The following is a 24707-nucleotide window of genomic DNA, read 5'->3' as shown; positions in this document are numbered from 1 at the left end:
GAAGGAATAAGCCTAGGTCATAAGTGATGGCCAAGCCTGGAAGAGGAACTCCAGTGGAATAGCTAGCTTTGAAGCCACTTGTTAAAGCTGAATAAAGCTTTAGATTTGAAAAATAGTTGAGAATGGGCATGACTTCAGAGTCTTGAGAGAATCTAAACTGGGTTTCCTCTAATACTGAAAATAATATTAAAGTACTAGGTTCCTGAACCTACAGTTCAAGCTTTGGGAGCATCAGGAAACTTTCTCCTTAGGGAGCTGCTGAGACAATAGAGGAAGTACGCTTAAACACTTTATTGCAAAGAATTTTATTGCAATTTGTCCTCATCTCCTGCTATTGAGACTTATGTCTATAGTGTGTGGTTATACATGGGCTTCCCATTGTGTCTTCAATAGCTTGATTCAAGGTAGTATAACTCAGGGTAAATATGCCCAAATTAACTTTAATAAATAAAAAGCTGGCCTTGGATCCTTTCAGGCAACCAATCCTTTGCCCTATCCCCTTTCCCCTTTTCTCTTCTTTTTTTCCCCACAGCAGTGAAGGAGGTTACTGCCAATAGAAACACTAAGTTATCTTGTCTTGGGACTTGCATATGCTAAATGAGTGAGGCTGCTTTAAACATTAAGTACAGCTGCTCTAATGAGAATGTATTCTGCTGGGCTTTTTGACTTTTATTCTAGGGATGTGGTGTTCATGTATTTTTGGCAGAGTTTTTTTGTTTTCTGTCACCTGCTGAACTTCTATCACTTAATTAGTAATTGCTGCTCTTCAGCTGGGCTGCATTACTGTTTCTGTTCCAATTTTGGGTTGGATAAAATATATCTTTGTATGCAAATCTGTTTGTTACCTGTTTATTTCACCAGGACTGAGATCTCTTGAGACATCCAGGAGCTGAAGCTTTAAGGCTGTTAAACATGTTTAAAAATATGCAGGACTTGGCAGTACCAAGATGAGTGTCTGCTGTGTTTTCTTTATGCTAGCTTTGGTTCTCCAAACATCCATCTAACTTTCCTTGTTTCAAAATTTGCTGTGTCAAGCAGAGAAACCTTTGAGAAGAAGTGGCTACTGACTTGACACAAGTTAGCTCAAGTTACTGTAATGAACAATTACTGTAATGGAAGGTGTTTTAAGGTGTCTTCTGGATTCTTAAGTATCCTTGATTTGAAGAATGTCGTGTTCTTACACAGAAATAAAGACCTAAAAATTTGTAGAAGCTTCCAACATAGTTTTGAAGACACTAGGCACAAAACTAAGTAGTATAAATAAGAAACCTGGGTAGTTTTTTACTTAAATTTATGGAAGCCAAGAAACAAACAAGTGTATATGTAACTTTAAACCTCATAACAAAATGAAACACCTTATTCTAGATCTGTAATATTCCTGTTAATCTTGTTCAACACATTATCTGCATTAAATCACCCATTTTAATTTTAGGAACACTCTGAAGTGTCCTAAATGGAAAGGATCATGTGGCTCATGAAAACTGCATATGTAGGTTGTAATACCTCCGAGAGCAGTAAGTGTAAAGTATTTTTCCAAAGCAAGGAAGCTCATGAGTGTGTTTCTCTGTCACCTGTCAATTACTTTTACTATGTAAACTCTTTATGTGACAGTTTCTTTGAACATGAGGTAGATATCAGCTTTCATCTTTAAACTTAAAAAAATATTTGTAGTCTTAATTGTATCTTGCTCACCTGCTTTATGAAATAATCTTATTCATGCGTATACTAAAGGAAAATAGAAAATATCCTGAAAACTGGGCTTGGTTTGACGTTTTTTTAAAAATTGAAAATAGAAAATCAGTCAATTTGTTTCTTCTGTCATCCTTAATCCAGCTGTCAGTCCTTGCTGATCACTAGAAGAAAAGCACAGTTCAGTACAAGGACACATATTTTTCTTTGAACAAAGTCATGTGCAAGGCTTAAGAGCTGTTCTCTTAAGAGCTGTCAGAGAAGTACCTGCAACTGTTTCTAGTTGTTGGCTATTTCTCAATGTTCAGTTGTTCTCCTGACTGATACCACAGCTGGCTGACATGGGGCCATAAATACTTTGCTTCCAGTGGTAAGCAGTCTTAGCAACAGAGAAATCAGAGATGATTTCAGGTATTTGAAGGAAAATAACTTACTTGAGATTTAAATAAGTGTGAGCAGCTTTGAAAATTAATACTTCTCCAGCAGGAATGAGATTTTGTTATTGAGTTTAAAGTGAGAGGTAGATGGGAGATTTAAATTCTCTTATAAGGGTTGTTCTGTATTTGAAGGCATTCAATTTTTGCTCTTTATTATAAGGAAGTGTTACAGATGGTCTGGTTTCAGTTCCTCAGTGTGAGTGTTTGGAAGGTGTGAGCTCACCTGAGTGCCCTGCACACCTGATGAGCTCTGTAAGAACTGTAAACAGGAAGGAGTACCAGGATGGGCAGAATGCTATTACAGCAGGAGTCAAATATCATAAAAGCAAGAGGTGAATAGGTAGTCATGCAGAGAAATGATTAAGGGTTTTATAGCAGTTTCTATATGCTTTCCAGTACCAGCTTTTTATAATTTTCTATACAACTGGGCTTGTTGGGCCTTTTGACTGTGTTTTAAATAGAATTTGTTATCTGCTGGAGGTTTTTGTTTTTTTGTTTTGTTTTGGTCTGTTTTTTTTTCTATGACATGGTGATGAGTATCTCCAGACTTACCGTCTTCTGTTAAAGTATGCCAAGGCTATCCAGCAACACAAGAAAATTAGTTATGGGCACAGGTGCAGATTGTTTGAATTAGAATGATATGCAAATAGCTTCTCCCCAAGTACTTCTGCACTGTTCAGGACCTATATGTGAAAAGGAGGTGAGTTGATTCACAGGTTTTGTGTACCAGTAATTCCCTGTCAGCTCCTGAGAAGGGTGACTTTGAGAATATGTTGAAACACTGATGCTGCTTGTCCATGTGAAAGAGTTTCCAGGCTGACTTATTAGAGAGAGTAGCTTGGATTTTGCTTTGGGAGTTGTTTTTTAGTAGTCCCTTGTTCCAGACTGCCACAGGCCTCTGAAAGAGGGCTGTTAGAGCCCATAAGTACATCTGCCCTTGCACACAGATTCCAGTGCAGAACATCCCTTACAGAAGAGGATTTTTTCCTAATTTTTTGTTGTCCTCTTTTTAGGCTTCTCTCAAGGTTCAGACAGGGATATTTCCATGTTGAGAAAACTTCAAGAGCTATTAGTTCCCTAATTTGGGGTAGATCAATTAGTCCATGAATGTAAGTGGATAGGATACTTGTAAAAGAGCCTAGAGGTCTGCATTGGAGGAAAGGCTTGTCTCCCATCAGATTGCTTGCAATTGTTATACCTGGGACCCATTAAATAAAAGTTCCTGGCATAGAAAAGTGCCACATTTTGGAGAAATCAGTAGGGATGTCACTTTTCCTCTTAAAATGCTAAGGTGGTTTCTGACCGCTTGAGTAATTGATTATGCTGTGCTTTGGAAGAATCTGACAGTTGCTTTGGAGAATTCCAGCTTTCTAAGTTGGAAAGTTAATAACTGCTTTGCTCTGTTCAAGAGTGTGCTTTATTCTGATCTGTTAGTGCTTCTGGGTATATTCTCTAACTGTTAAGACATTTAGACATTTTTTTCTCTGGCTTTTATATTCTGGTCATAAGAATGCTATCAAGATTTTAACAGTCCTGTTTCTGACTGTATTCCTGCATTTTGGTAACTAATCTGCTGAAGGAGTTGCTGAATTTAAAATTTGTTAGTGTTAGCAGACATGTTCTTTTAATAGTTCCATGATTTTCTCTGCCCCTTGCCAAAGGAAGGGGGATTGGAAGAAAAAGTAATACACAATTTCTTGTGGGGTTCAGGAGCTGATCATCATGCTCTCCTGTCCCTGTAGCAGACTAGCATTTTGGTCAAAGTGTAGTTTTCATAGTTACTTGAATATGTAGTGTTTTACTATAGATTGTGTGGTTAGTGAATAGCAAAATGGAACTAAATTCTGCCAGGTGCTGGACAGAAGGACTTTGTTTAGCATTGTGCTTTTCAAAAACATTCAGGACAAAAGTGCCAAGGAAGCTTTTGTTTGTCTGGACATCTGAACCATAGCTGGTAGCTGGCTTAGTCTAGAAATCACTGCCTAACTGTAACACTCAGGGGCAGGGGTAAGGCTGACTTGAGAGTCTTGCTTTTTTGGCAGTGCATTGGGTTTGAATGTCAAGGTTTTATTCTTTCTCATTATCCTACTCTGATTTGATTGGTAATAGATTAACAATCAAATTACCCAAACTGACTTGGTTAATTGCCCATGACAGTAACTGGTGAGTGATCTCTGTTCTTATCTCTCACCACAGTCTTTGAGCTGTTTGTTATATTTTCTTTCCCCTGCCCAGCTGAGGAGGAGACTGACAGAATGGCTTTGGTGGGCACCTGATGTCCAGCCTGGGTCAACCCAACACATGCAGGGTTTTTGGCTTTTTCCCCTGAACAGGATTCTTCCATGTGCTCCCTATGTCTTTTTTCAAACCTGAGAGTGCCACAGAGGCGCATAGCAGCTAGGATTTACTCCATGACTGTAGCCTCATCACTTGGTAGCCAAAAAAAAAATAAAAAAGAGAAAAATCCAAACTGCTGATCTTTGATGGGAGTGGCTTGGAAGTGTATGGGCAGTATACAGTCTAAGCAAAAATGCTTCTACTTTTCCAGTGTGTGCTGCCTGAAATCCCATTGTTAAGGCATATGACTCTATTTGCCTTTTTTACAGCCAAGAACAGCCAGCCAAAGATTTGTGCATTGTTCTTTAGATTTTTATTCTGCTATTTAGTTTTCATTTGCAAACAGCTGACCACCAAAAACCCAAACGGTGAGCGGGGAGCTTTTCCTTCACCCTGCACCCACCTGAGAGACAGCGCAGCCGCTGCCGCTTTCCCCCGTTCCCGTCTGCCACCTCTGCAGCTGTGCGGGCCCTGCCACTTTTTTCACCACCGGGACCGAACGCAGGCAGAGTGTCTCTGGCTGAAAAAAGGAACTGAGTTACTTGCTCTGTTTTGTTGTTAATTTTCATAGCTGCTGTTGTTTTTTTTTTGTCCTGTTAGATATATTAGTAAAGAGCTGCTATTCCTATCCCCTTATCTCTGCCTGAGCGTCCCTGATTCAAAAATTATAATTGGGGGAGAGAGGGTTTACGTTCTCCATTTCAAAGAGGAGCTTCTGCCTTTATTGGCACACACCTGTCCCAGCCATAACAATTTTAATCTTCTAATATAATTGAGAAATATTTCTCTTTACATGAGTAAAATGTCTGTAGAGGAGGTGGCTGTATCAAAAATAGAATGCTGTGGTAGCTACTGAGTCTAGCTGAAAACCTGAATTAGCTGGGCTACAACTGGCAGTGAAATAACATTGGTAAGCAGGATTATCCATATATCTACTAGTAATATAAAGTAAATGACGTCATGCTCAGCTGAAATCTGTTTCCGTCTGTGGAAAATGCCTTGTCTGCTACATTCGTGCAGTGTTCTGGTATTCAGTGCGAAATACAAACCACGCTTTTAAAAATAACATTTAAACTTTTACATTTGAAAAGCCACAGATTAACTGAGAACATCCTTCAAGTCGTTGTATTCTTCTAATGTGTTACAGTAGGTGTTGCTGAATAGCTTTAAGCTATTTTGGGTGTTTTTGGAAGTCTTGGTCATGTGGGGCTTTTGTAGCCATCTGTGTGCCCAGGCTCCCTGCTGCTCCTGTTATAGGTGTTGCTGCCTCAGTCAGCTGCAGTGATCTTTCTTTTGCCATTATACTGATCCATCATGCATAGATGGAAGGTAAAAATGAATTTACTGGCCTTCAGCTACACTCACTGCTGACAATTTGGCTTTTGGACTCTAAAGTTGCCTGATAGGTTTAACTAAAGTCAGAGGACTTTGTCTGAGGAAGTTCGTGGTGCCAGAGTTGGCAGCAGCATCATGCCATACTTTTGATGTCAGCTCTGGCTGTAAGGAGATAAAAACTTCATGGTACTGGTTCCTATTATTACTGACTAAATGTGCTGATGTTTTGTTTTAATCCTATCTACCAACAGAAAGTTTTTCTAACTTTCATTTTGCAGCAGTATTGAAAATCCTACTAAATTATTATATATTGGTGTATATATAATATAATAAAATAAAAATACTATGGAATATTATTGTAATGGTAATATTATAATATTATGGAGTAATATAATAATGATATATTGTTCTGTTAACCACTCTGCACTCTGTAGTTTTAAAGTGATTTCTAGAAAAATTCTTTAAAAGAACAAGTGGTCACTAAAATAGGTATTTTTTAAACTTCTGCTTTGACTAGTATTGAGTAACAGATTTTCTAGATGGGAAAAATTAGCTGCCTTTATTGTGTTTGTCTTATGCTAGTATTCTTATTTAACCTGAGGTCATCTTTTGTTTTATGATTGTCTCACTGTTGCTGTAATAGCTTTCTGCTTAAGATGAGTTGTTTCTGAAGAAGTGTTCTCAAAATTGTGTTTCTCCCAGTTCATGTTTATAGCAGTTTGAGAATGATATGTTCAGAGGATAAGGTGCTGTTTAAATTTAAAAATACATTGTTTTGTCTTCTACATAGAAGTGATGCTACTTGACATTAAAGTGAGTGGAAAAGTGTAGCTGAAAAATCTGTAAAGTGAAAGACTCAAGGTGTTTCACTTTCATATGCTTCATTACAAGACACTTACATGAGCAGGGTACTAATAATTATTTGAATAACTTTTGAGTGCTAGTTTTACAATTAGGGAGAGAGAGATGGCCAGTATCTGGTGGAGTTATTATGCATGTCAGACAGTTGGTGGTGGTTATGGTGTTCAGGAACCTCTTTTTTTTATCTTCTCTTTCGATGAATAATTTCCACCCTTTTAAAGTCTACCTTATGGGTTAAAGGATTAACAAAGACTTTTCTTATCTATGATACTTAATGGTTATAATTTCAGCCAGAACAAGGGAAAGTGAGAGACATTAGAGTTGGTGTGTTACTGAACAGGGTTTTCCACAGGGACAAAAATCAAAGGAAGAGCTGTTGTCTACAGAATTTCAACTAAATGAAAGACGTTTAGTCTCCTATTCCTTCTGTTTCTGGATCTCACATTATTAGGGTGAAGTGAGATTTTTAACTTGTGTTGCCAGGCTTTTCTCATAGCTGGGAATAAAACCATTCAGGGTTTGTGAGTTTATTGTTTTTTTTTGTTTTGTTTTGTTTTTTTGTTTTTTGGGTTTTTTTTACTGTTCGTTTTCTTGGCCTTAGGTTAAAAAGTCTGAGGATTGCAGCAGAACTGTATGTGGATGGGCTTCTACAGATTGATATGCTCAGCTGGAGTTCAGGTAGACTAGATTCTGTCAAAAAGCCTTTCAAAATCTTAAGTTAAATCTTAGGTTGTAGATAAGCTTTGCTTCAGTGGAGTAGCAGTTTGCCTATCCTACAATAAAGAGTCAGAAGATCTATTTTCTGTTACCTCCAGTGCAGCATGAGCCGTGGAATCCTGAACACCTAGATCCAGATGTGAAAGTGCCACTGTGGTGCACCCATTACTACTTTTCCATATCTGTACTGGTTTGAGCCATCTGCAGTGACCGTCCCTTCCCACTCCAGAGGGATCTGATTTGTGGAGACATTCTTGAAGTGCCCTTTGACTCCTCTGTACTATCAGCTGTTAACAGCGCTATTGGATGAAGAAAGGCCTAGGAACTTAGTTCAAATCTCGCCTTGTTTTGTGAAAGAGCTATACATGATTAACTAGCTTTGACTCATACTTATAATCAAATAATGATTTTTTTATTGTTCTGTATTAAAACCTGTTATTTATCTTAGAGCCACCTTTGCTATTTAAGAAAATACAGGGATCAGTGTTTGAGGATTTTCTTTGAGTTTTGTAATTTTTAAATTAAGAGAAAATTAGGTACAGAAGAGAATGGCGATGTAGATGTGAGATTTATTTATTTGACTGTGCTTAACTTTGGGCCTCTTAGTACAAGTAAGATGTTAATTTATTTGAGAAGGTTCAGTGGAGGCCATCAAGTGACCACAGCACATGACTTGTGATGAGTACTGAATGAATTGGGCTTGTTCAGATATACAAGTGAAGACTTTGAGGAGAACTTGTAGCCATTTCACGTAGCTTTTTGGTGGTTATGAGAGCCAAGCCCATTCTCTTACCATACTGTATAGTCAAGAGAGACAATGCTTACAAACTTTTGCTTCTGGCTGAATACAACTGAACCTTTGCACTAAGAATCTCTCTGGAAGCTTCCAGGACCTGACTGGCTGAAACATTAGGAAGCCTGGTCCAAATCTGATGTTGACTTTGATTTGAGCAGAAAGTTGGACTAGATGACTTCACAAGACCCTTCCAAACATGAAGGGTTCTGCAATTATGCTTCCATAATTTTATCAACCTCTTTCACTTGAAGCATTTACAGCTTAACTTTAGAACCTCTGCCAGAGGCTTCCTTCCAAGGATAACTGGTGTGCACTAAGGGTAGAGAAACATTCTCTATGTGGTGTCTGATGCTGAAGAAAGTATTTTGTCTTTGTTGTTAGCAAGTCTATTTTCCCCCCACTTATGTACTATTATGTTATCTGTTATGTACTATTATGTTAACTGTTGGAGATGTATCGACAATTGAGAGAGAGACTGGGACTACTGATTTGTGATCAGAATCCAAAGTTTACTGTTTCCTGAGCTATGTATGCTTTAGGAAGGCTAGTAATTTTTACTACAATCATTTAGTTAAACATCACACAGACCAACTTTACATTTCTACTTAGTTAAATCTTCTGTTAGCCAGACTTGATCCAGTCATCTTGTAATCTTCAAAGCTCTGTTTGCTCTTGTCAAGGCATCTTGGTTATCAAACTGTATATGCTAATTAAATGTACAGTACTATCAGTCTCATTTACAGTTACCACAGAGATGACTTTTATACTCTAATTGCAAGCAGTTTCATTATCTGCTACCAAGCAGATGACTTCTGCATAGATACTAGCGTGATGCCTGGAAAATGGTGTATATCAAACTGGTTGAATTCCAGCTTACATTGTTGTCTTGTATACTCGCAGAGTTCTGTGGTAGTATTATGCAGTCTTCTGCATGACTGTGTAGGTAGAACTACGTACTTAGAGCTGCCTGGGACAACAATAAAATATGAAATTTCAGTTATTTACTTTGGTAAATTAATTTGAATAACAATCTTACATGCCAAGCCTGTCCCAAGTCTGTCTGGAATTGTTAAAAAAAACCAACAAAAAACAACAACAAAAAAATCAACAAAACCAAAATACATGATGCATTTTCCTTTGTGTAACTATGAGGTGTTAAATTACTTGCAAGTTCTGAACTTTGAAGATCTTTGGATATCCCTGCAAGTGTAAATTTCTCCCATAGAACCACCTTTCTCTAATGGCTGTTTCAGGCCAGATTGAATTTAAGGGTAGATGGCTTGCTTAACTTTACAAAGTGTAGCAAGGTGGTAAAATGAAGCAATGGGGAACAAAGACACACAGACCTCCTTGCTTGTTCCGAAGAAGATAATTTATAGTAATGAACAGAGCCTTTTTATACCCGAAACTTGTCTAAAACTTAACTGAAACTAGCACGCATTGGCTGCCTGCGGCTGCGGTGTCGCTGTTCACGCATCCCTTTACCCAGTCAGCTCTCTCATCAAGTGGTGTCCACACATCTCCCCAGCCAATCACTGCCTCACGCATGAGGCCACTATCAACCCAGTCTCTGGCCATCCGACCAGCAGCTGAGCCCTTCCCAGAGTGCTTTTTGGTGAACAGAAGTGACCAGGATTTAACAAAGCTTTAAAAGGTCGTTATTCTGTAAGGCTTTTCTTATTTCCCACGTTGAAATATGGAGCTCTTGCATTTATCAAGGAAATGGTAACTAGCGCTGTTCAGTTTTTCATAAAGGACGGTTCTAGTATGTGGCCAAGACTTTTACTAGAAAGTGTTGTGTTGTAACAAAGCTGAGTTAGAGCAGATCTTCGTTCTGACCCTGCTCTCAGCATGGATTGCTTTGCCTCTCACCTTGCTCGACACCTTGCTTTTGATGAATTTCAGCAGTAATTCGCTGTCTGAGCAAAAGTGGATTAATTCTCACTTTTCCTCAATTTCTAAATGCTGGTGTTGCAGAGTTCTATGAAAAGGAGATGAAATTTTTTAAGTCAGAGTTCTTTTAAAATTCTTTTGGAGATAAACTTCTGGTAATCTGATAAAAGTAGATGATTGTGATTAGCTACTGATAGGTTCAGAGTCTCTTCAAGTATGATAGCACTGCCAGTGCTATCTTCTGGTGTGGGCAGGCTGCAGGACTGGTTTTACTTGTAAATGAACCAGAACAACTGGTTTTATATTATGTATTAGAAGCAGTCTTACAAAACACTTTGTTGTCTTTAGGGCATACAACCTTTTCTGTTCGTGTTGTTCTAGTTTTGCCTATCGTGAAATTTCCTCCAAGGAACATATAACATGATTTTTTTTTTTCCCACCCTTTAATGCTAGAGAACAGGATTTTTTATATTAAGTTGGCTGCATTGTTCTGATGATATATTGTCACTGTTTTGTCATATATGACAAACAGATCCTGAAGGTTCTTTCTGTTTTCCAATAGGCTGGTGTTTGGAATGTTGTATCCCGCATATTACTCATACAAAGCTGTGAAGACAAAAAACGTGAAGGAATATGTAAGTCTCATTCCTTTTAATTGTTTAATTACATGCCTCTGCTGACATAGATCTGTGACAATTTCTTTGTGTAATAAATCATGTGGAAGCTTGAATTGACTGTCTTACTGTTAGATATAACACTTGTGTGAACCTAGTGGTAATCCTATGATTTTGTTTGGAAGGCTAAAGTTAGGGTATCTCATGCTTTACATAGTTTTATGCTGAAACATGTTCAACACACTATGCTGTATATAGGTTTTTTGGGGGGGAGTTTAAGAGTATTTTTAATGTAAATCTTGAAAAGTCTTGGTTCCATTTCAGCAAAGTATAGGAAATAATGCACTCTTAGGCAGGGGACAGAATGAAAGTTTCCTAATTCTACCGACACCTCAAGTATAAATATTAACAAACTGATTCACAGTGACCACTAGAAGAGCAGCAGCAGCTTAATATCATTGCATGGAGCTCAATAGGGGACTCAAAATCTACCTAAGCGAAGGGTAGTTCTTGTTAATCTATTGTTCCTCAAGGAGGAGAAAAAATGTAACCAGGGGAGGAAAAGATGTGGTTAAGGTGATGTGGAGAAAAGAAACAGACCAGATGGAAGAGAAGATGTCAGACAGAACAGAAGAAGAGAAAGATGGAGAAAAACACAATTATAGATACATCAGTTTTTAATTAAGCTATTTAATTTTTTACTTGTCAGTGTGAGCAGTGATGATAATCATGAGAATGTTAACTAGTTGCAGTCACAAGGAACTTTAGTCACTAAGCAACTTCCCTTTTTTAAGAGACAGCCTGACTTGATTTCAGCAAATAACCTGTCCTGAATCTTGTCCTTAACTTGGCTGCCTGACTCAGGGTAGAGTCAGGGCCATCAGTTACTTTTAACTCAGCAGCCATAGCTGTGACCTAAGGCTGTTGAGTGATGTAGGATGTCTTCACTTTTTACTTGGTTATAGTTGCAGAACGTGGTAGCTGTTGTTCTTCCCGTTGAATGTCTTAATTTAGTCTGATCATCCTATCAAGGTCTCAAAGGACATAATATTTGTATTTCTTCTGATTTCTGTGTACAAACTGATTAGAGCTTATTTGTGACATAGAGCTGGTGCCTGCCAGAGCTAAAGTCATAGGAGAAAAAAGTCACTGAAACTAAGAGGAGAATTTTCTTTCTCATGCTCATATTACTCTGTAAGGAAAGTCTATAATACAAGGAATTTATAGTCTGCTTTTCCTCCCTGCTCCTTCAAAAGAGATCCACAGGTTAAGTAGGGCAGAGCAGTTTCCGACTAAAATAAAGGAAATCACTTCAATTTAAGAGGTTACCATTGCCTCTTGCACTATATGTTCTAGAAAAAGAGAAGCAATATTTTAGAATGCTGAGATATTTTTCTCATCTCAGTTGTCCAGTTAGCTATGACCTAACTGTATTTCTTGGGCGTCCTTACACAGGACTCCTGATAGTAGGGCCTGGAATTATATTTTTTCAACTCTTTTAGTGCAGACCTATGGTCTCTGATTAGGCCCAGAACTTGCAGCTGCATACAAAATATTCATGGGGCCCAGATGAATAAGACCCATTACAATGACTTTTTCATTAGCAGAGCATGACAATGATTCATCAGTGAATTATCACTCCTTTGCTGGTTGGGTTGACTGCCAGATAGGTCTTAGGGATGATCCATGGCTGCCATTTTCCCAACTGGGTCATTTTCTTTCACAATAAAGGGTTTAGTTTTAAATGTAGCTTTCCAAATGGCACAGGTCTGCTGCCACTCACATTATGGCCCAAGCACAACTTCCTTTCTAGGGTTTTGTGTGGCTCAGGAGCCATCTGTGTTTGTTGCTGGATTGATGAGAGGTTTGTAACAGTAAAATATTTTACTCAGCCACTGCTTCCATTACTGAAAACCAATCAAACAAAATCATACACGACTTGTTGTGTATGTCATGATGCAGCAAATTGGTCAAAGATTATTTCTGGGGGAAAAAAGTGTTGTGCTGATTACGGTAATTGAAAAGACTTATGGACTTTAATGCTAAAAATTGTAATCTCGGCCTTTGAAGAGATTTATTTGTTCTTGTAATTACCCTGGTTTAATGGAGTTGAGTAAGATATTTGAGACCTTTTTTCACTGTATTACACCAAAGAGCTTGAAATAAGCATCAGAAATGTAGTTTGTGAGTCTGAATATACTTTCAGCCTTTCAAATCCTGGCTTCAAAATCCTGACCTTCAAAATTCAGCCAAAGCCAACAAAGATGAGCTTAACACTTGGATGCTGGGTAAAAGTACCCTCAACAAAACAAATCTCTAATCACTCTTTTAACATGAAAAGTTAAAGCTTCAATCAAAGCTTCTGTTACTTAAAGTAGATGATAGTGTTCAGGGCAGAGTGAAATCTGACCTTCAATTTTTCATATCCTTATTTCATTTTTTCTGGTATGAAAACCCCCCTAAGTAACTTAGCTTCATTTGTCAAGGATATTTGTGGTGCCTACTGCATTAGTTGTACTAGAATATGATTTGTGTTTTATAGAATCTTTGCCCAGTCTTCAGCAGGACTACTGGCAGATCTCATGTGCCCTTCTCCAGGGCGTTTTTTACTGTTCCTAGTGGCCCAGGAGAAATTCCACTGCCACTTGTTCTTAATCAGATAAATAAATGTTGATTAAAGAAAGAAGAGCCTGGATAAATCATATCGGAGAAAAATACAGTCTTGCATGGCATCTTAAAAATTGCATTGCATTATGCTTAAGTTGATGGGGCAAGGTTGGATTTAATTCTATTTTCATTCAGGTGTTGACTCTGGTTCGTGAAAGGGTCACCAGTCTAAATATCACATGGCCTGTCAGCAATTACTTCAGCTGTTGTGTACACTTGTCTTCATTTATTCAAGCCTAAAATATCTAAATCCTCTGAGAGATGGAAGTGAAGAATGCTACCACATGACTGAGTTTCTTTTCAAACTGAAACACAGAAAAGCATTTAAGATAAATGGGTTTCAGGTTCTGACAGGGGAAAGGGTTTTAAACTGTAACATCCACTAAATAGCAGCAGTGTATCATTAGGTTTTCAGTAGTTATTTAAGTCCACTTCAAAAAAGATTATTTTCAAAGTGAAGATTAAATCTGAGCCACATCCTCTGTGAGAAGGTGTGTATGTATATATATATACATGTATGTATGTATATATATATATATATATATATATATATATATATATGTATATATATATACATGTATGTATGTATATATATATATATATATATATATATATATATATATATGGACCTTCAAAGGGAGGAATATATTTATATCTTCCCTTTGAATGAGAGTACCATGAATTTAGGGCTCAAACTAGACTCTAATAGTTGTGGTGGTTTGATTTATTGGATTCTTTGTTGCTTTGGACTTTTTGGGTGTTTGTTTTCAAATGGTATTCTGTTGCAGAGGTTTTTCTAGGAATTTAAAGAACATGTGAATATTCAGTTTGTGCAAATAACCAGTGATATTTTGTAGTGGCCCATTTTGGAAATACATTGCATTTGACATCTGATAGCTTAGGGAAGACAAATGCATTTGAACTATTTCTGTAGTGTTTATTCTGAAAGGTGTAATCAGCTTAGGCAACCAAATTTGAACAAGTGTTCAAGAAAAATGAATTATTCTCTTAATTGTTAAAAAACGAACTATCCTATTTTAAGAACATTGTCTGATTTCAAAGCAGTGATATATAGTGTAAACCTTAAACAAAAAAAGGTTTGTACCTGTAAACCCTGGAAGCATTAACATGTGAGCTTTTTTATTAACAAGAATTTTGTAGCTCTTGACATATAAACAGAATTAAAGTCTCCATAAAAATGCTTTTTATGTTGCCTTGCTTCAGTGTTAATACTATCTCAGTAATCACACACATGGAACTTAATGGCAATGTAAAGCTGAATAACACAAACTATGAAATGAAAGCAGGGGCTGCTTCACTAATGCTGACTTTCATGTGCATAGTATGAACATATGGTTGAGTGAGGAAGAGAATGAAATATCCTTAGTGTCGTGGTGGGAATTGCTCTTCATACTTAGAATAATCTACCAGTTCTGCACTGGCTTTTTTTCATATCACTAAAGCTTTGTAGAGACAGAATCAAATCTGTGAAACCAGCCTAGGTGAGGTTGTGACCCTGGTGACACAGCCATTTCACTGAGCTTCTTGCAGCTGCCACCAGTTCTACTTAGGAACAGAAATCTTTTCAGGATCTTCACCTGATCATTTCCCTGAAACCTGGTTTATGAAGACTAAGTTACTGTTGAATGTCTTGCTTTGACAACTCTGAACAAACTGTACAATATATCGTGTATTATGTGTAGAGGTGAAATCAAAGCTCTTAGTGAAGATGGTATTTTAATTTTCAGGTTCGCTGGATGATGTACTGGATTGTGTTTGCTCTTTATACAGTTACTGAAACGATAACTGACCTAACAGTCTCTTGGTAAGCCCTACTTTTTATTAACTCTAGAGGACACTGTATTTTTTTCTGATGTTTTTTGATTTGTACTGATTTATTTTGTATAAAAAAGTTGTTCTTGTTGAATAGCCCTTTTTACAGGAAAATATCTTGGTGCAGAGATAAACGGCATCTGTTTTGAAGTTTTCTGTACACTGTCACTTGAAGTAGGGACTATAACATTTCCAGCTTTACTGTAGAAACTGAATAGGATAATGGAACTCTTAAAAGGATGACCTAGAATTTCTCTGTGAAGAAATGTATAATGAAAAGCAAGTATATTGACTGTTTTCATTTATTGAATGTCAGTAGTCCATAAATCCATAATTCTTTTAATTTTTGTTTAATGTAACTTCTTGTATTTGAAGAATCCTATATGCTAATATAATTGTGGTTTTTGAAAAGATCTCTTCATAATGACTAATTACTGTACATTTTCTTACTACAGTTGTTAATTTTGTGCAACCTTTAACTTGTCTGTAGGTTTCCACTATACTATGAACTGAAGATAGCTTTTGTTATCTGGCTCCTTTCCCCATATACTAGAGGAGCAAGTTTAATCTACAGAAAATTCCTCCACCCACTGCTTTCTTCTAAAGAAAGGGTAAGAAATGACTTCACAGATTTTTAATGCCTAATATGGAAACACCATATGCTGAAATAAAAGCTGTTGCTAGATACACTATAAAAGCAGAGCAGCTTGTTATTGTCTTTCCAGGCAGCATGAATTTGGACTAGCAGTGGCAAGTTCATATGACTGTCTGTGTCTATGCTTGTGTTTAACTTGCCTGAGCAGACAAGGTCCTGCTTCCTATTGACATGAGAGCTTGATGTTCCCTGCTCTACTTGATGCACTCTGAGCAGCCCAGTTGAGTGTAAGTGATACAGCTTGACATAGTGCAAGCATGTGTACAGTACTCTATGCAAAGAAGTATGAACACAGCTTTAGTAAAAGCTGTTAATGTTGACTTTTTTTTCTAGCATAAACTAGTAATAACACTTCTCAGGATGATTGATATTGGTGACTTTTTTTTGGTTTGTAAACTGACAAGATAAGTGGAGCGACTTGTTACTGAGTTTTAAAGGCAGACCAGTCTGCAACATTAAATACCCAAACATAAAATAGCTAGAAGATGGTTAGCTTTAGTCAAAGTATGACAGGGACGAAGCTCTGCTTAACTCTTTTTTAGCATCCTGTTTGGATGTATGGAAAAAGCAATTAGCAAAGGCATGAAGACAAGCACTGAGAAACCTTTGCACCACAGAAAATAGCATTCCCAAAGGTCAATACTAGGCTTGGCCTTCATTTGGCAAAGCAGGTAGCTGACGAGATTGCCACTAATAGGAGAAGTAAGCTCATCTTGATCTTCTGAATGTTGTGCTATAAACAATTTGCAACTTTGTAAAGCTAAAGGGATACTTCCTGTAGTCTGCAAGCTCTTGGGAAGTACCTTGAAGACTTTTATCTTCAACTCCAGGCATTTACCAGAGCTGGAGATAAATGTCATGACTGTATTGTCCTTACTACTTAACTGTTTCAAAGCTGTGACTTTGGAAGTTCTTTGTATGTTGGCTCTACCTCTCTAGGGAGCTCGCTGACTTCTTCATGTTAGATGATGTTATTTCTTGAAAAACTTCTGTCCAACAAGTTAAGCTTACTCTCTGTAAGGAACTTATTGCAATGTTTCTGAGCTGTACAAAAGTGATCTACTCTATCTTCTTGTTTGACCACATATAATCCTTTTTTTAAATGAGTAATAATGAGCAAAACATTTGTATGCAAAGATAAATCCCATTAAATATTTTCTTAAATATTTCTTCTGTCTTCATTTACTGATGGAAAAATAATACTGTGGGGTAGCTTTGCTCTCTTATGAACACCCTTCTAAAATTTATGTTTTTCTTTTAGGAGATTGATGAGTACATCGTCCAAGCCAAAGAAAGAGGCTATGAGACCATGGTGAATTTTGGAAGGCAAGGGTTAAATCTGGCAGCAACTGCTGCGGTGACAGCAGCTGTAAAGGTAAGTTTCTGCTTGCATTAATTGCATTTGAGGCTTTATATAGAACAGTGTAATAGTACTGAGGATTTAGCACTCTTATATAAAAAGATAAATTCTGCAAGTGTATTGAAAACCTGGGACACAAAGATTTGCAGCCCTTCTTCCTCATACTGTGTTTGTTGGTTTGTTTAAGATGGCTTGTAGTTATTTCTTGGATCATCAGATCAGTTTATTCTAATTCAAAACCATTCAGTTTTCTATGGAGGCTTATAATAAAGATGATCATTGTTTCTTTTCTGTCTCTGTTGTGTTTTCTTGTTGATAAACAAACTTTTTAAAGGATTTCTGGCTTTTCTGCTGTTTTTCTCCAATCAACCTGAGGTAATGCCACATATTAATTAAGTCATGGAAGACTACTACCATGGATAAAAATTATCTTTACACAATTAACCTGTTTGCAACTTGTTGAGTGAATTATTAAATTAATATACTAAGCATAAACTTGCCTATTGGTGTTTAGCATACACTTTCTTTGTCATGTATTTTCCATTAAACTATGAAGTAATCTGTTATTTTTCCCGGATTACCTTCCTACAAAAACTCATCAACTTCAGTATTTCAGAGAACTCTGGGTATAGGAAGACAAAATACAAGCTTATATGTAAGATTCTAAGCCATTTGTGCACCACTGAAAGAAATATACTTCAGACAATGTGTATCCTACCTAATAGGAATTTAAATCAAAACACACCAAAAAAGTAGAGAGAGAAAAAGGTGTATGTCCAAGTGAAATGACTGGTTTAAGGCAATCAGAATTAATTTCTTCTAGGGAATAAATGGAACCATTGTGTTTAAAGTAACAGCACTGAAAACCTCAACACTGTCAGTAGATAACAGAAAACAGTGTAGAGATCCCTGGCTGTCAAAGTTGAGTATGTACAGCTGGTATTTAGCTTAAATGTCTGGGCTTCTATTGTGAACTTCCTGTGTTATAAATAAAAGACATTCCTAAAAACTACATTTTCACATGCCATCTCAAAAAGCTTTGGAAAAGTAGTCATGTGTATCTTGTTTATTCATTTTCTCTATTTCTAAAGATACATGTGAGTGGTAGCATTATAACTTTTTGGTTTTAAATATGGTCATAATGAGCTTAAAATATTGAGAGAGTGATTACATTTGATCACTGTGGGGTTTTTTTTTTTTTTGTTATTCAAATTCTTAATATTGCCTTGAGATGTGAAATAATTTAGGATGTGATAGAGTGCACATCCAAAGGAATGAAAGTATCCAGAGTGAAAATAGGTTATTTAAACAAATCTAACAAACAGCCCAACTGCTTTACTGGATAAAAAAGTTTAATTGCTAAATGCTAAAATGCAAATTCTTTGCATTACAAATTTATTACAATAAGCATCTGTGAGGATACTTATGCTTTGTGTGTGTTCCTCATGTTTGGCTATGGCTAGATATTTCCTTGTTCATTTTTAGGGGGTAACAAATATTGTAAAATAAATAACACCAATATCTCCTCCCACTTCTGAAATAATGAATAACTTTTTCTGAAATGTCTCTGTTTAGATTTCATTGCTATTCAGCTGTGACTGGCAAGATGCCTGCTGTATTTGTTAAAACTCGTTAAAAACACTCATGAATATTTGTCAGAATTAGTTCAGTGCAGATCAGATGCTTGGGAAAAACAACCACCGCAATACCAAAGGCCTAAAATAGGCATGATTTTTGAACAGTATGAATGAGAAGACTCACTGAAAAAAATCTTTCGTTTGGCATGTTAAGCCTCTTGGGTTTGTCATTTCAAAATACTGAGCATGCCTGCCCTATGCAAGCAAATGGACACAATGCATGTGTTCTTGATTTTGTTCCCTGTTTTTCAAGAGTTGACTGCTGCCTCCAGCAGGTGAAAATATTATCCCTTCACCAAGAGCTGGTGGAGCATGCTATAGGATTCCAGGAATGGAATTGTAGTAGTGCAATCAGTTTTAATAGGAGAGAGGACACACTTTCATCACTGTTCTTTGTACTTTTTTTTTTTTTTTTAATAGAGCACATGTGCTTATTCTGACATAGCAGATCTCAGATTAGGAGAGTGGAAGAGACTAAACAAGTGTGCAAAATTAAACCTATGTCAAAAGACACTAAAGTGTTCCAGAAAACTGCTCATGCTGACTTTAGGAGGGTGTTAGAAATGGCTTGGAAACTTGCTAAAATATTTAGAATATCAAATGTGAGAGAGGGTGATTTTCTTCAAGGATTGTCAAAGGAATAGGGGATCACCATTAAAAGGGTTGTTGGCTCTGTTAGGGAGGTTAGAGCAGCCAGCCAGGTCAGTCTACTGAAATTTGACATAGATTTAAACCTGCTCCCCTATAGTTAAGTTTATATGTATTGGGCAGGATTAGTGGCTTATAGCTTACATTCTTATACTGAAATATTTTAGCTGGTACTAGTTAGCCACTGTTCTTATAAAAAGTAGTTTCAAAACCTGCGAAGTAGCATACATTAGCAAAATTAATTTTGTTAAATTAGCATGTCAGAAAACAAATTCTTGTAAAATCCTGATTTCAGGAGATTTAGAGATGAAAGATAGTCTGTGCTGAATTTTTATATACTGAAGGAAATTTTTAGTAGTAAAAGAATCAGAAACAAGGTGCCTCAATAGCTCAGTAGTTTATAGATTTGGGGAAATTATATCCACAACACTTAAGTTCCAATGATACATCTCATACTTTGATGCATCTGCTTTTCAGGTCTTCTGAGATGATGGTAACCTTTATGTTTCAATTTCTGCCAACAAATAAATTCAGATTTCTTGAGCTGCTAGTGAAAACTGGTGTCTTTATCACTATGAGCAGGGGGACTGCTAATGAAGCTGTGAAATACTCTGTCCCTCTTTATGAGGTCACAACCAAATAGTGTTAATTTGTAAAGTGGTGTTGGTTGTTATGTTTTGTGGGATGTGTTTTCTGCATGCTTTCTAGTCATCCTGAATCTGCTGCCTTTTTGCTGATTATTATTCTGCTGGCCTTGCTCACACTTCCCTTTATCCCCACTTAGGGCATGGCAGAGGAAGGAGGTCTCTTGCAGTCAGCTGTGGTGCACAGCCAGTATCACTATGGGGAGCAGCACTGCTTTCATCCTCTTCCCTGCTGGGATTGCCTGGCATGCTGCAGAGGTCATTCACGGGACAGCAGTCCCTCTTCAGGTTGAGAGGGAACAGAAGTCTTGGATCAGATCAGGGAGAGAACAGCTGAGAATGTGGGTGCTGCATGCTGCAGAGTCCATTGAGAACTTGTCCAAGGAAAGCAGGCAGCTTCAGTCAGTGATCCTGACCACTGGAGGGGTGCAAGTCCAATTTAAACAACAGAGTCCTTGAGGCAGACAATGTGATGTTTGTTTACAGCAAGTTCCCTGGCTTAAGCATACAGACTATAAAAGTACATGCTCAATAACAGAATAGAAAATGGCATTTCATATTTGAGGTGAGCTGATGAGACTGAATACTATAGCTTACTAATAGCTTAGTAGAAGCTGAATAGTCTTGAAAGAAGACCCTTAAATAGGCTATGTTTATTTTAAAAATTGATTTAGAAACATATTATGATTTTAATTGGTGTTTCACACTGGACATTGCTAATGAATATGGACTCCTAAAAACATTTAGTATGTTTAAGGAAATGCACTGAATAGTGATGAAAAATCATTCTTTAAGACTTGCATTTTGTTTAAGACAACACACAGACTTCACAGTTCATCAGTTTGTCTCTTTGATGTTTACCTACATAGAAATTTTAGTGAAGTTATGTGATTAATTTTGTTTCCCCTGGTATTTTAATTGTAAATGTATATACCTCAATCTTTTGTGCTGTAATTTAGTTACCAGCCTCTGGGCTGAATGCAGCCTGATGCATTCCTTCCTTACTGGCAAGAACTGTTGATATAATGGGCTACCATTACAGAGGTAGCTGTAGCAGTAGCAGTGGTAACTGCCCTGCCATCTTCTCCTGAACAGCATCTTGGGGTGATTTTGGGGTATGTATATCTGGGGAGAGGTGATGGTTGCTGCTACATCCATGACTGGGAGTGGAAGCAGGAGATTCTCTTCAGCTCCACCTACAATTGAATTGCTCTGCTTTCAGTTTTTAGGGGAAACATGTTGCTTTCAAGCTGTAACTCTTTGACCTTTCATCCAAAATATGACAGCTCTTAAAGCATTATTATTCTAAATGTGAATGTTGCTCTCACATTTCCTGCAGTAGAGGGTGTTTAATCTCACATTTCCTGCAGCAGGAAGGAATCTAATATTTTTCAGCCAGACTTTCATCCTCAGCTGATAGTAATCCAGATCTTCACAGAATGCTTTGTTTCAGCAGAAAGCAATGAACTGCTGCTTTTGGGCATGGTAGTGGAAGAATCTTCTGAAGTCTTAAATGCACTGTGAGCACAGTGATATGCATACCCCCACAGAACACCTTGAAATTTGTCCTTCAGTCTATACAGTGGAGTTAAAGTTGAAATCATTCTTCATTTGCTTAGACTGAATGTTCCTTGGGATGGGATAGAGATTAGGGGCACTGTAGAGTGTACCTGCATAGGATTAGTATAATGTGTGATGAGGACTGTCTAGCACAGCAGCTCCTGTTCCTACTGTGACTCTTGGGCAAGTGTGCTGCATCTTTATTTGTGTATATATCCTTCCAAACTTCTCAGTGTTTTCTGTGTGTAACTCAAGTAAACCTTTCCATCTTGGCAAGCAGTTCTGGAATGAAGGGCCCATTGTATAAATCCCTTATGTCCTCCCTGAATGAGGTAGTGCTCCACAGGAGCTCCAGCTCAACTGTGCAGTTTGGTTAAGGGCACAGTGTTATTTTGTGGCACATACTTGACTTTTTTCCCCCCTTTGAAAAACAAAATTCTCTATCCAAAAGCTGCACTGGAAAATAGGGCTGAATGTTTCCAGCTTGGATTTAGTTCTCTATCTACAGTGGAATAAGAAAGATAGGCTTGTTATGTGACTTCTTAGTATGTTAGTTGTTATAATCTTAATTGCATTATTCTGTGCCATGTCCAAATGTTTTTTTGTAGTATATCGCATGATGAATGAACTTGTTGGGCAACTGTTAAACAAGTGTGTCTTTCTATACTTCTGGTGCTGGCCCAAGCCAGCTTCTGTCACTATTTCAAGTAGACTCTGTTCACACTTGGTGAGTGGAATTGTGCTGAATTTGTATGGATTCTGCTGAGAACAACTAGGTCCATTTTGTGTATTCACCAGTGTTCAGTGACTGAGACTTGAGTCCTATTCAACCTCTTTAAGCATTGGACACGGACTGATGAACAGTCTTGTATGTTATATATATATATATATTGTAAGTTGTTACTTGTCAGGAGAAGCAGTTTTTTCTCCAGTTCTCTTCTCCATGTCCTAGGAGCTGATAAAGTTCTCAGGCATAGCTGGTTTCTGATGTAGTTTACTTGAAATGCTTTTCAGTGCAAGAAGTGGAGTAGTGGAAGGGGAAGATTTCTCCTGCCTTAGGAGGAACCTTAGGAGACCTGCTTTAAGTAAGCCATTTTGGGGAATAAATTTGACTTCAGGATTTCTACAATCTTTAATACAGATACTGTACAGTGTTCATAGTGCATTTTGACTCAAAGGCAAGCTGTACTTATGATTTGAGAATGGAGTCATCCTACAAGTATGTAGGAAGAGATAGAAAAGTTAAGGCTTCTACTTCTCTCACAAGAAACCTTTTCTTTGTTATTATTTGGTGACAATATATGAATGGTGGAGTAAGAATTATAATAGGTTTGTCCTGCTTGAGTAGCACACTGTCTACTGTCTTCATTTTATATTCTGTACTAATAACTAGTCATTAGAAAATTAATATTAGGTTTCAGCCACTTTTCCCCCTGCCCTTTGGTATCCATGCAAATGTAAGGAGCTTTAATTCAACTGTCTCTTCACTTTACATGGCTATTTTTATTGTGGAATAATTCAATATACTGGTCTACCAATTGCAAACAGTTGTGGTCATGAGAGTGGGAACAAATGGCTGTGGCCAGCAGTGCCAGAATTACCTTCTGCTGGTGCAGAGAAAGGTGTATGGAATTGTACCCAAGTATCTGCTCCTGCTTGCTAACATACTGATCAAATGAAGAATTTTACTTAAAAGCTTCATTTCTAAGAATGAAACAAAGTCTTTAACACTTGCTTAAAGCGTACTTCATTCACAGGCTTGTCAGCCTTTCCCTGAAATGGTTATTTTTTTATCTTATGCCAGAGAGGGAAGAATTAAATGTTATTTTAACATCACTTTGAGTACTTGTTGTCATGGTCTTATTCTTTTAGATGCTTATGCAATAAATTAATCTTTAATGCTTTAATAATAACATCATCTGATGTGAGATGAAAGAGCTGCTGGATGACCTTTATTTCCAACAGGGAAATTTTCATATGTTCCATATAGAAAAGAAGTGAATACAGTTGGAGAAGTAATATGTAATGTTCATATGTGTTTAACTCTTCTCCTGTGTAGCATTAGATTTTGGGTTGGTATTAGGTCAGTAAAGTTATATTAGTAAGAGAACCTGCTAGCCTGTAGTCCAGGCAGGACCTCTTTGGTTTGTTTCTGTCAACTGGAGCTGCTTTTGTAGTGCTGCCAGTTTCTCAGTTATTTGAGTTAATGTTATGGAGTGTATTGTTAACACTCTTCTCCTTAAGCTTATTCAAATTTGTGGAGGATAAAATACAAAATAGGAGAAAACTATCTTCAACCATACTCTTTAAAGTGGGAGTTGCACTGTCATGCTACCTTGAACTGCCATGTTTGAAGTGAACATTTCTGATGTGTGTTTCTTTTAAACACTTGCCCTCACTCAAGATGTCTTTATTTGTTCAAATTAAAGGAATGAAATGCAGGATTTGTAATTAAGCTGCTAGTTCGTGTAACTTTGTCATCTGGGAGCAACATACAGTTAAGCATGGTTAAAAGCAATACCTAAATCAAATGTAAAGCAACTGCATGCGTTTGTTGTGCAGCAAGGAAGCATGGGCTTAAACATCTTAACACAAGCTGAGCAGCAAAGTTAAACCTCTGCCTGGTTTTCAAAGATACTGTTCTATTTCAGAGCCAAGGTGCAATAACTGAGAAACTGAGAAGTTTCAGTATGCATGATTTGACTACTATTCAAGGAGATGAGCCTGTCGGACAGAGACCTTATCAGACATTACCAGAAGCCAAAAAGAAAACCAGAGCTTCTGCAAGTGAATCTTCAGGTATGTATTTTTTTTTTCCCTGCCTAAAAGAACAATTCACCCAAAGCAAAAGTGGAAGAGCAGAAATACATTTACCCTGTTTCTAAATGGGAAAGGCCTCACAGAATTCCAGTACACTTAAAGAGTGTACACTCAAGCAAAGTAAATTATGGCAGTTAAGAAATCCTTGCTGAATTACTTTCTTCTCACATCCACTCTCAGTGTAATTGTACTGTATTCATTACT

The 24707-nt window shown here is 37.3% G+C and overlaps 1 protein-coding gene across 1 annotated transcript in view; it reads left to right on the top strand.

Annotated features, from left to right (window-relative positions):
* The window catches only part of REEP3 (receptor accessory protein 3), a 40064-nt gene that overhangs the window by 8362 nt on the left and 6995 nt on the right, over window positions 1-24707 (top strand). The window contains exons 2-6 of the mRNA XM_056495418.1: window positions 10628-10700; window positions 15095-15171; window positions 15670-15790; window positions 17096-17209; window positions 24335-24482. Of these exons, the coding sequence (XP_056351393.1) occupies window positions 10628-10700; window positions 15095-15171; window positions 15670-15790; window positions 17096-17209; window positions 24335-24482 (533 nt within the window). The remainder of the gene's footprint in view (window positions 1-10627; window positions 10701-15094; window positions 15172-15669; window positions 15791-17095; window positions 17210-24334; window positions 24483-24707) is intronic.

This window comes from Oenanthe melanoleuca, chromosome 6 (assembly GCF_029582105.1).
Source record: "Oenanthe melanoleuca isolate GR-GAL-2019-014 chromosome 6, OMel1.0, whole genome shotgun sequence".
In the NCBI taxonomy this organism is placed as follows: domain Eukaryota; kingdom Metazoa; phylum Chordata; class Aves; order Passeriformes; family Muscicapidae; genus Oenanthe; species Oenanthe melanoleuca.
Note: the sequence above shows the minus strand (reverse complement) of the source record. Positions and strands in the feature narration are given on the sequence as shown.